Here is a 13030-nt window from a genome sequence, read left to right as displayed (position 1 = left end):
AACAAAACTCCCTCATCCAATGTTGCTCTTTAAGAAGGGCGAAAAGAAAAGCCAGGGAATTACAGATCAGTTAGCCTAACATCTGTAATTGAGAAATTATTAGTTAATCAGAGAGCCAACTTGTTTCTGAACATACAGAACATGTATTCACAACAGGCAGGTCATGCCTGACAAACCTCATTGACTCTTTCGAAGGTGACTGAGGTAGTGGACTGGGAATGTATATGGATGTTGTTTATATGGATTTCCAGAAGGCATTTTATTAAATCTTTCACAAAGAGAGACTATTAACAAAGATAGAAGTCCACAGAATTGAGGGAAAATTACTGACATTGCTGGGAAACTGGTTGAGTGGTAGGCAACAGATTGAGGGATAATGTGGAAGTACTCAAAAATGGTAGGACATCCCAGTCATGTCACACAAGGATCTCTGCAAACTGAGCCTCTATTCATATTATTTATTAACAACTCAGATAATGGAATAGAAAGTCAGATTTCCAAATCTGCTAATAGCACAGGCAGCAATGTAGACAGTTTAGATGATAGCATAAAATTACAAAGGGATGTTGATAAACTAAATGAAATGGGCAAAATTGTGGCACTCAATGTAAGCAACTGACAGATTATCAATTTTGGATTGAAAAAAGGTTTGATTAGGGGACTTTCTAAATGGTATGGTATGAAGTTACTTACAGTGGATACTCAAAGAGACTTGTGTACACAGGTGCATACATCTTTTAGATGTCACAAAGAGGCAGAAAATAATCAGGAAAGCTAATGGGATGCTGGCCTTTATATCTAGATGACCAGAGTACATGGATGCACAGGTTATGCAGCAGTTACATAAAGCCTGAGTAGACCCCATTTGGAATAAGAGTGCAAATCTGGGCATCTTACCTTCAAAAGGATATACCGTATTGGACTTGGAGGGTATACACTGTAGTCCAAATGTTGAGATAACACAAATTAAGTTTATATTCTCTAGAATTTTGAAGGTTAAGGGGTGATCGGATTGAAGTCTTCAAGATAATAACAGGAAAATACAGGGTAGAAGATAAACTATTTCCACTGGTTGGAGATTCTCGAACTAGAGGTATGGTCTAACAATTAGGGCTAGGCTGTTTAAAAGAAAAGGAGACATAAGAAAGTACGTCTACACACAAAGGATGGTAGATGTTTGGAATACTCTACCACAAATCAGCTGTTAATTTTACATGTGATAGATAATATCTTTGCTCAACAAAAAAAGAAAGGGTTACGGACCAAAGGCAGGTATATGGAGTCAGGCCACAGATGAGCCATAATCTCAGTGAATGGTAGAATAGGTTCAAGGGGCTGAATGTTCCTCTGCAAATTCAATGAAATTTTACCTGTGCTTACTTGGCATTTGAAATGGCAGATTCGGTGCCCAATGCAACAGCCCAGTTCGCCTATATGATTGGGCCAGCACTGGATATTAGTTAAGAGGTATGCAAAATGAGAGGTATAGTGAACAAAGAATGATTCTTAACCAAATCAATATCAATGTTCAGATCAGAAACAAGTTGGCTATTAGGTTTGCTTGAGGAGAAAGTGAGGACTTCAGATGCTGGAGATCAGAGCTGAAAATGTGTTGCTGGAAAAGCGCAGCAGGTCAGGCAGCATCCAAAGAACAGGAGAATCGACGTGTCGGGCATAAGCCTGAAGAAGGGCTTATGCCCGAAACGTCGATTCTCCTGTTCCTTGGATGCTGCCTGACCTGCTGCGCTTTTCCAGCAACACATATTCAGTATAAGGGTTACTTATAGATTCTGGCCCAACAATTCAAAGATCTCAGCCACAAGACAATAAAATCCAGATATAACCGCAAAGCTGGAAGTTGCAGACCTCATGCTTTACAAGGGCAGCAAGGGTCCACCGGACATCCATCCTCTCTCTTCACAGGTCATCTGTAAAGCTGCACAGCACAGAGCTAACTGCTAAAAATGTGTATGTTTAAGTCAACAATCACGACTCTCTATTTACCTCTGCCTTCAGGTATGTCAACTCTGAACAACTGATATTATAACAAAATGTTAATTTCAAGACTGTTATACGATATGAGGCTTTAAATGATAGTCAGACACTGCTCAGCCTCTGTTTCTTCTTTTCAGCCATCTTAAGTGTGAAATTTGATTGCAGCCTTACAATCACTTGTTAATACAATATGTGGATAGTTTCAAAATAAAAATCTTCCAAACAGATGGTTATAATTAAGCTTTGGCAGAGGGGTAGAATATGAGGTTAACTTTCTACCTTTACAGTTCAAAAAGGGTGAATAGAATATGAACAAATTCAATCAAAATTGATCAAAGGTGTTATTCAAAGTACTCTGAACTTGTATAAATATGACTGTACTTTGCCACTTAGGACAAAGCTTTTACTGTGAAACAGTACGCAAGATAAACGCTAGAGTGCAATCTGGGCACCCATCCCTCTGTTTTCCCTGGAGCATCGGAGGCTGAGGGAAGACCTTATAGAAGTTTACAAAATTATGAGGGGCACGGATAGGGTAAATAGGCAAAGTCTTTTCCCTGGGGTGAGAGAGTCCAGAACTAGAGGGCATAGGTTTAGGGTGAGATGGGAAAGATATAAAAGAGACCTAAGGGGCAATTTTTTCCACACAGAGGGTGGTACGTGTATGGAATGAGCTGCCAGAGGAAATGGTGGAGGCTGGTACAATTGCAACACTGAAGAGGCATTTGGATGGATATATGAATAGGAAGGGTTTGGAGGGATATGGGTAGGGTGCTGGCAGGTGGGACTAGATTGGGTTGGGATATCTGGTCGGCATGGACGGATTGGACCGAAGGGTCTGTTTCCATGTTGTACACCTCTATGACTCAATGCTGCTGCCAGTTGGATATTTAGACCCAGAGTCTGCAATCAGAAATCTGTGGTACACATCTCAAAAAAAAAATCAAGAAATTCATCAACCACAAGCATGACTTGTTGGAGGGCAAGAAGCATTCAAAGAGAACCTTTAAAGTGGACAGAATTTGGTATATTAACTAATATTTGTTTAGTTGGGGCAGGCAAAGTGACCCCTTAAGGTCAGAAGTCCAAATCAAGGATGTGTTGTGTTAAAAGTTACTAAAGAAATACCTTTGCTCGAGCCAAATGAACTCCATATGCAAGGTATAATTCCACAGATCCTTACCATGTGAAGGCCCAGGAGTGTGTCAAACCATAATGTAGAAGCAAATTACTGCTGATTCTGGAATCTGTACTTAAAACAACAAATGCTGGAAACCACAATGGTTCAGACAGCATCCAAGGTCCAGACTCAAAACGTTAGCTTGCTATCTGTTCATGGATGCTGGCTGACCCACTCTGATCTCCAGCATTTGTTGTTTTCAGTGTGTCAGAACACGTCTGAACAGACGTATTTATAATTGAGTTTTACATTGGACTTTTGAGCAGGGCACAAAAAAGACAACATGATGTTTCTTTGCATTCTCTATCTAGAGGAACGATTCACAAGACAATGGAATTCAGCAGACTGAAGCATTTGCAAGACGTGGCCCAATGACTAGCTCTGTTAAGCTCTGCACCCCTTTAAATACGTACCAGTCTGCGGTGCTTATCACGGGGGAGTGGGGGAAGAGCATCTTTCTACCAGATTAGATAACTAAATTACTTCATCCTTTTAAACACAGCAGACACCAAAGTACTTCATATAGCAAGGGCGAGTAGGAAGTATATCTTCAAATATAGGGGCTTTGAACCAAAATATTTTTATTCAGTAACCTTTAATTTTTTTTCCTTGGAAAAGAAGCGAAGATTGACTAGATTAAATTTTCAATGACTGGTGCCCATCCAATCGAGTTATTTTGAAACAGAAACTCATCTTGAAAGGCTCAGCTGAATAAGGTTGGAGGCAGCCCATATGGACCATCACTGACAAACTTCCCAAGCACAACTTGTATCTGTGTGGCAGCTACATTGTAAATGAATGAGAGATGAAAACCAGGGAAAAAGGGAGATAAAATAGTGAACAAAATCTTTAGTTATATGGGGCTCCTGAAAAAAATCCATTCAGATTAAGTAGAACATCAAAAAAAAGACAAAGAAAGGAAGATTGTTGTGGGAGTTGGAAGTTAGTCATCTCTGCAGGAGTTTTTTCGGATAGTGTCCGGAGCTCAACCACCTTCAGCTGTTTTATTAAGACTTTACCTCCATCCTAAGGCCTGAAGTGGGGATGTCCACTGGTGATTGCACAATGTCCAGCACCATTCAGAACTTCTTAGATACTGAAGCAGTTCACGATCAAATGCAACAAGAACTGGATAACATCCAGGCCTGGGCTGACAAGTGCCAAGTAACATTTGCACTACACAGATGTCAGGCAAGAGCTATGGCCAATAATATAGTATGTAACCAACCCCCTCCCCGACCAAGCTTTGACATTCAATGGTGCTATCATCACTATTACCAACATCCTTGGGGTAAATATTGACAGAAACTCAACTGGAGCCACTACAAACAGTGGCACACACAAGCAGATCAGAGGTTCAGAACGCTGCAGTGATTAACTCACCTCACGATTCCACAAAGCCTGTTCACCATCTACACGGCACAAGTCAGGAGTGTGATGGAATACTCCTCACTGGGTACAGCTCCAACAACACTCAAGAAGCTTGACACCATCCAGGACAAAGCAGCCCACTTGATTGGCACATCCACAAATATCCACTCTCTCCACCACCAATGCTTACTAACAGCAGTGTACACTATATACAAGATGCACTGCAGAAATTCACTGAAGATCCTTAGACAACACCTTCCTAATACATGACCACTTCCACCCAGAAGGGCAAGGGCAGCAGATCACTTGGGAACATCACCACCCCCATGTTGCCCAAGCCACTCGCCAGCCTGACTTGGACATGTATCGCTGTTCCTTTCCTGTCGCTGAGTCAAAATCCTGAAATCCACTAAGGACATTGCGGGTCAAACTACACCCATGGAATGCAGGGGTTTAAAAAGTCAGCTCACCACCACTTTCTCAAGGACAAGTGAAATAGGCAGTAAGTAGTGGCCTGGCCAGCAACACCCATAACTGAGTGAATTTTAAAATAGCAAAGACAGCTGTTCTTTTCTAAAAATGACAGCTGACTCATTCCACATGATTTAAGCAAAGGTGCCCACACTCTCACTGAAGTGACATAACTCTTCCTCTTTCTGGAACCAACAATCATACAAGCATTAACTTGGAGGGGCTTTCAAAGACTCAATGTCGTGAAGCGTCCTCCATCAATCCTTACCCAAAGTCATCAAAATACAATCAAAAAGGACATCATTACCAAGTATCTTTAATCAGAGAACCGACCCACTCTAAACTGTCCAACTTGAACTAACCATCCATCTGAGTTCTCAACAGTCATGCCGTGATCAAACATTTATCAAAGTGAAGTCTCTTTTACCCAAGCAAAGGATCAAAGTGTTTTTCGAAAACACAGCCACAAACTACAAACAATTAAGCCTCATGGACATGGACTGTGGATTGGTACTGCAGTGACGAGGTCAAGTCAATTTAATTCCGATCCCACTGAACAGTACGCAAACTCAAATGTACTCCTGTCTTCATTTAATATGAACTACAAATTTCCTGGAAAGTCCCTTTCTCGTTCCTACAACTGAACAGTATGTCAAACTTAAAAACTGGCATTCTACTGATTTCACGAGCATCTGGTACCAACTTGAAACGCTCTTTGCGCATTCCCATTCTAAATATTGCATTTGAGGAATTTTGCATGGCATTCTAACATAAAGCCCTCCCTTTCCAAGGAGGAACATTCTGAAGCTTGGCACTTTTTGGGGTGAAGAAACAAGGACCAGTGTGTGTAACGGAACAGCATAGACACACATGCACACTGCTGCTCCAGCTTCAAACTCAGCTTCTCACAGATCCACCACAACTTCCTCAGGGCAATTCAGGCGCTCTGCTCATCCCTTCACTGCTCACTGTCTGACCAATGCTCTCACCTTTAGCTCCTTCGCTTTGTCCTCCCATATTGAATCTCAGATAAAATGCCAAGTTAACACAAAGTGAAACCAAAAACTTGGATCAGTTTAATCAAGTTGAGCCTCCAATAAAAAAGGGAAATTAACAGGACAACAGGTTGCAGAGCCACTGGATTCATTCCATACATTAATCCCATTTTGATGGATTGTTTTATTACAACAAAATAAGCCTTCTGTACACTTTGCTTCTGTGCTGGGTTAGGAGCTTTCAGCAGCATCGTACTGCTCGAGCATTGCAATACAGGAGTAGGCCACTGAAATAAATGCATCTTCCCACACTATCGTCCTGTTCCTTGATATCTTTAATATCTAGAAATCCATCTGTCTTGAGCATATTCAATGACTGATATTCCACAGCTCTCGGGGGTCAAGAATTCAGAAGATTCACTACCTGCCTGATGAAGAAATTCTTCATTTCAGTCCTAAATAACTTTCCCCTTTTTTTGAATTTCTGACCCCTGGCTCTAGAACACCCAGCCAGGAGGAAAGGAACAATTCTGAAAAAAAACTATTATTCCTTCTCATGTACCAGTGCTCATTTGGACGGGTATATGAATAGGAAGGGCTTGGAGGGATATGGGCCGGGTGCTGGCAGGTGGAGCTAGATTGGGTTGGGATCTCTGGTCGGCATGGATGGGTTGGACCGAAGGGTCGGACCGAAGGGTCTGTTTCCATGCTGTACATCTCTATGACACTGACTCTCTACATTCCTTTATGAAGTCAGAAAGAGATCCAAACTCTCCCAACACAATGGGTGAAACATTTAATTCTCACAGGGCATAGCCATCAAACTGCTTATGGATTATGTCTGGCATAAGAAAAACAAATCTACCTGGATATTCACTATCGATCTTTTGATTTTTAATTTGCAACCAACATGGTGCTGTTCTGAAACACTATTTACTTGAAAACAAGTTTTACTTTAAGCCACTTTAATCTAGGTCCTGTCTGTACAAGAACAATTAAAGAATTCCAGATAGTTATTTTTGTGCATTTCATTCCTTTGATCCTAAGTAGACTTCCCTACTAGAAGATTATGCTGGAGTCTTCAGAAATTGAAGATTAATCTCCAGGACACAGCTGGGAGTGACCAAGAGGAAATTAAAACATTGAGGCAGCTTCCTAAAAAAAAGACATTTTCTAAACACTTCTGTTTGTGTATGCACGAAACATGGGTGGCTAAAAACATCCAATCAAGACCACACAGAGTACTGAGAGCAGGTCTGAGCACCACCCCTTGAAAATAAGTTTGGCCTTGGAGAGAATTCAACTCAGGTTTACAAGGATGATAGCTGGACATCTGTAGTGATGTGGAGAGATTAGGCAAATTAGGACTACAAATGCTGGAGAGTTAGAGTCGAAAAGTGTGATGCTGGAAAGGCACAGCAGGTCAGGCAGCATCCAAGGAGCAGCAGATTCGACATTTCAGGCATAAGCCCTTCATCAGGAAAGGGTGGGGGGAGCTGTAAGATAAATGGGAGGGAGAGATGCAGGTGGCAGGGGAAGAAAGGAGGAAGGTAGGTAGAAAGGCAATTGGTAGATGCAGGTGTTTCATACGAAAAAGTACCTTTGATAGGAGTGTGCTTTCTAATTTCTTTGTCAGCAAGATGCTGGATGGGCAATTAGTTCTCCATGAGTTTCTCTCACCACGGCAGTTGCTCTCTGACCAAATTTATACCCCATAAACATCAGATCATCTCAGAGTTTGAATTTGTTTTGCCAACATCAAACCAAACTCAATTGGGCATAATTTAAACTGATTGACAATTCAAATTTAACCATCAAAACAGCAACCAAAGCTCAGGTAGCCATTTCATAGCCAAAAGTTTCACATTTCCAAATTTTATATTACACTCGAACTGCCACCTAGTCATACAGTCTCTCAGTTCAGAACAGCATTCACTCTCTCAAAGGCACAGTACATGTTTTCAACTTCATAACAATACAGAGAGTAGTATAGGTTTGGAACTTTTGCTCAAACCGCAGTCAATGCAAATTCAATTGTTAAACTTAATCCAAGATACACAAATTATTATTAAGCCTTGGGCCCTATCCCTTAACACCCTTGCTTAATAACAATGTGTGTACCTTGGATTCAAGTTTAACAACTGAATTTGCATTGACTGCGGTTTGAGCAAGAGTTCCAAACCTACACTATTCTCTGTATTGTTATGAAGTTGAAGGTAAATGGAGTTAGACCACATATCAGTCCATGATTTCAAGGAATGGTGGAACTGGCTTGAGGGGCTGAATGGCCTCCTCCTGCTCCTATGTTCCAAAATCACTTTGATCCACCACTGTAATAACTTATAACAACTCTACAACTTTTATGAACATCTAAGAAAAATCCTAGCTTTTCAAAACACATTAAAACACTCAATTTCAAATGATGCTTAGATTAGACTAATTGACAGGTCAACATTATAAATTAACATGAAAATTAACAGCACTGTACTTACTTCCTTCTGGAACAACCAGAAGGTTCAATCCATCCAGAGTAGCAACCACGGCTTCACTGTACAGATTCTTCCAAGGGATCTTCAAAGTCAGCTTGTCTATAAATGAAATTAGCATAATACAAAACATGACACAGTATACTTAAAAAAAACCATGAGGCTTTAAAGAGACTTAAAAAAGAATATTAGCAAATGACCTCAAAAACCTAGATGCTTTACTGCACAAAATCCCAAAACTTGAACATGCTTTTTCAAAAGGATAGAATTACAGAATTCCACAGCACAGAATGAAGACATGTCTGTGTATATCTCTCAAAAGGCAGACCATATAACTCATCTGGACTAGGCCAGACCATTCAAAACATTCTTAAGCAGGCAGCCCAGACCATAACTTAGCAATTTGTTTCGATAAGAGTAAGTTAGCTAGGTTGACTACTAGATTTTAAAACAGACAAAAATTTATTCAGAACATTACACAATGAAACACAAAGCACAGAATAAACAACCCCTACAGAACTCAGTCTATCCAAACTAGACTTCATTATGCTGTTCTGAATATACACAACAGTCCCAATAAGCAAACTTCCTTTAAAAACCAGTATGAATGGAACACATGCTTACAGGTTGGAGTGGGGGGCGCGGGGGGAGGGGGGAGGGGGGGTTCCACACAATTCACTGTTGAACTCCTCACCAGTTCAAGACTGAACTAAACTGCTCAGCTAGAGAGCTGACCAATCCCCTTTCACTATACAGGTCACTTCTAAAACATGACCACTTTGGCCTGAAGTCTCGTCTGTTTCCATATAAACAGAAGGCCTCGAAAAATCCTTTTCATCTCTGTACCAAACCATTCCGATCGGAGCCCGGCCTGGTTTATTACCCCTCTGAAAAAAAAATCAAGGACAGAGTCTCCTTGAGCCAAGGAACAGCTTTTAGAAAAAAAAAGGGACTAGCTTTGTGAAATAACATTCATTGCCCCTGCAATATACTCTAAGCAATACTTTTCAAATATCCATCTAATGGAAATGAAAGGGGAGGGGGTTGGAAGAGAGAAAATGTTAATATTTAAATTCAAATAATTTTCCAAATCAATTAAAATCCAAACAAGCAGCAGTGGACACACCATTAATGCTGGCATTTAGCCTGCGAGTGAGTCACAGCATCAGATCTCAATCATTTTGACTCTGATCTTCAGTAAAATCAGCTGGTGTCATTAACCCCTTCACTTACTACTCCAATGTCATAAACTGACATTGTTCACCTTTCAGAAAATACAACCCTTCATCAAATCAGCAACTGGTTTGGGTTTTCCTCATATAAATACCCTCTCTAGAAAGTGAATCTTAGTTCAGAATGAATTCAAGAAGTGGTTCATAAAACACTCTTCTTGACTGGTCAACTCCTTCATAAATCAATTTGGTGTCACAGATCCCTTTTGGCATTCCAATACAACGTACTCTTTGCACATTTACATTTCTGAATGCAAATTTGTAAAAACATGTATGAGACTTTATCAGCTCGTCATAGCAGCACAGAAACAGACTCTTTGGTCCAACCAGCCCATGGCAACCATAATCCCAATCTAAACTAGTCCCACCTGCCTACGCTTGGCCTATTTCCCTCCAAACATTTCTTATTCATGTACTTGTCCAAATGTCTTTTAAATGTTGTAACTGTACCCAGATCCACCACTTCCTCTGGAAGTTCATTGCACATGCAAACCACTGTGCAAACACATTGTCCCTCATGTCTTCCTTTAAATCTTTGTCTCACCTTATAAATATGCTGCCAGTCTTGAAATGCCCTACCCGAAGGAAAGATACCTGCCCTTCCCCTTTATCATCAATACCCCTCATGATTTTATAAACCTCCATGAGGTCACCTCTCAACTTCCAACACATTAGTTAAAAAAATCCCAGCCTATCCAGCCTCTCCTTATAACTCAAACCCTTCATTGCCAACATCATCCTGGTAAACCTCTTCTGAATCCTCTCCAGCTTAATAATATCCTGCTTATAAGAGAGTGTGACCAGGACTTCACACTACTCCAAAAGATGTGGATGGCAGTTGCAGGGAGGGAGATAAACTGAAGACGCCAACAGGTAGATCTCCAGGAAATGTAGAGGGGGAGCCAGGTTGTGCAGGAGTAGCCTGCAGCTATCCCCATTTCAAACAACTATGCCGTTTTGTAAAATGTTGGTGGTGATGGACTCTCAGGGGAACCAGCACTAACAGCCAGGTTTCTGGTATCAAGACTGGTTCTCATGTGACAAGAGATACATCAAGTTCCAAGCGATCGATTGTGATAGGGGACACTGGTCAGAGGCAAAGACAGAAGTTTCTGCGCCCAAACAGCAAGACATCAGAGTGGTGTGTTGCATCCCTGCAGCCAGGATCAAGGATATCTCGGAAATGGTGCAGAATGTTCTCAGAAGGGCAGAGGGGCCAGCAGGAGGTCACTGTACATATTGGAACTAAAGACAAAATAATAAGGAATATAGTAGGTTCAGCAGGAATTTAAAAAAAATAGGTCCTGGAAGGAAGAAATATCTGGATTACTCCTGGTACCACAAGCTAGTGAGGGTAGGAATAGGAGGATAGAGCAGATGAATGCATGGCTGAGGAGTTGGCGCAGGGAGAATGATTCACATTTTTGGATCATTGGAATGTCTTCTAGGATAGAAGTGACCTGTACAAGGAGGATGGATTGCACCTGAATTCGAAAGGGACTAATATACAGGCAAGGACATTTGCTAGAGCCACTCAGGAGGTTTTAAACTAGTAATGTGGGAGGGGGGGGGTTGTTATTGTTGAGGGGAACCAGCAGTGATAGTTAGAAAAAACATCAATACGAGACGGGTACAGTTGGGAAAAAAACGAGCACAGGCAGAAACAAAACAGAACAAGGAAGGGCTGATAAATTAAACTGCATTTATTTCAATGCAAGAGGCCTAACAGGTAAGTCAGGTGAACTCAGCATGGTTGGGAACATGGGACTGGGATATTATAACAATTACAGAGACGTAGCTCAGGGATGGACTGGACTGGCAGCTTAATGCTCCAGGATACAAATGCTATAGAAAGGATAGAGGAGGGGGTTTAGAGTACTCTTCATCAGTGTTTACTGCGGAGAAGAATATGGAAGCAAGAGAACGTGGGGAAATAAATAGGAACATCTTGAAAAACATACATATTATAGGGAAGGGGAGCTGGAAGTCTTAAAAACAAAGGTGGATAAATCCCCAGGACCTGATCAGGTGTACCTGGAACCCTGTGCAAAGCTAGGGAAGTGATTGCTGGTCCCCTTGCTTAGATATTTGGATCATCGATAGTCATAAGCGCGATACCTGAAGACTTGAGGTTGGTTAACATGGTGACACTATTTAAGAAAGCCGGTAAGAAGAAGCCAGGAAACTGTAGACCAATAAGCCTAACATCAAATGGTGGGCAGGCTGTTAGAGGGAATCCGGAGGGACAGGATTTACATGCATTTGGAAAGGCAAGGGTTGATTGGGAATAGTTAACATGGTTTTACGCATGGGAAATTGTGCCTCACTAACTCAATTGAGTTTTTTGAAGAATAAACAAAAAAGGATTGATGACAGCAGAGCAGTGGACATGATCTATACAGATTTCAGTAAGACATTCGACAAAGCTCCTCATGGTAGACTGGTTAGCAAAGTCGGATCACGTGGAATAGATGGAGAACTAGCTATCTGGATACAGAACTGGCTCAAAGGCAGATGACAGAGGGTGGTGGAGGGTTGATTTTCCGACTGGAGACCTGTGGCCAGTGGTGTGACACAAGGATCATTGTTGTGTCCATTGCTTTTCGTCATTTATATAAAACAATTTGGATGCGAATATAGGAGATACAGTTACCAAGTCTGCAGATGACACCAAAATTGGAAGTATAGTGGACAGGAAAGAAGGTTACCTCATTGTACAATGGGATCTTGATCAGACGGGCTAATTGGCTGAGGAGTAGCAGATGGAGTTTGATTAAGATAAATGTGAGGTGCTCCATTTTGGAAAAGCAAATCTTAGCAGGACTAATACACTTAATGGTAAGGTCCTTGGAGTGCAGGTTCATAGTTCCTTGAGAGTGGAGTTGCAAGTCGGTAGGATAGTGAAGGTGGCTTTCGTATGCTTGCCTTAATTGGTCAATGCATTGAGCAAATGAGTTGAAAGGTCATGTTGTGGCTGTACATGACATTGGTTAGGTCACTATTGGAATACTGCGTGCAACTCTGGTCTCACTGCCATAAGGATGTTGTGAAACTTGAAAAGTTCAGAAAAGATCTACAAGAATGTTGCCGGGATTGGAGGGCTTGAGCGAAAAGGAAAGGCTGAATAGGCTGGGGCTATTTTGCCTTTTACAGGTTTATAAAATCATGAGGGGTAATGGAAAGGGTAAATAAAGGTCTTTCTCCCAGAGTGGGGGAGTCCAAAACTAGACAGCATAGGTTTTAAGGCAAGAGGAGAAAGATTTAAAAGGAGCAACTTTTTAAACGCAGACGATGGGGTGT

The 13030-nt window shown here is 41.3% G+C and overlaps 1 protein-coding gene across 5 annotated transcripts in view; it reads right to left on the bottom strand.

Annotated features, from left to right (window-relative positions):
- Positions 1-13030, bottom strand: part of vps13c (vacuolar protein sorting 13 homolog C) — a 284102-nt gene that overhangs the window by 259582 nt on the left and 11490 nt on the right. For all 5 annotated transcript variants that reach the window (XM_072553135.1, XM_072553136.1, XM_072553137.1 and 2 more), the window contains exon 4: positions 8505-8600. In XM_072553135.1, the coding sequence (XP_072409236.1) occupies positions 8505-8600 (96 nt within the window). The remainder of the gene's footprint in view (positions 1-8504; positions 8601-13030) is intronic.

Source organism: Chiloscyllium punctatum, chromosome 33, assembly GCF_047496795.1.
Source record: "Chiloscyllium punctatum isolate Juve2018m chromosome 33, sChiPun1.3, whole genome shotgun sequence".
NCBI lineage: Eukaryota > Metazoa > Chordata > Chondrichthyes > Orectolobiformes > Hemiscylliidae > Chiloscyllium > Chiloscyllium punctatum.
The sequence above is the reverse complement of the archived record's forward strand: the minus strand, read 5'-3'. Positions and strand labels throughout refer to the sequence as shown.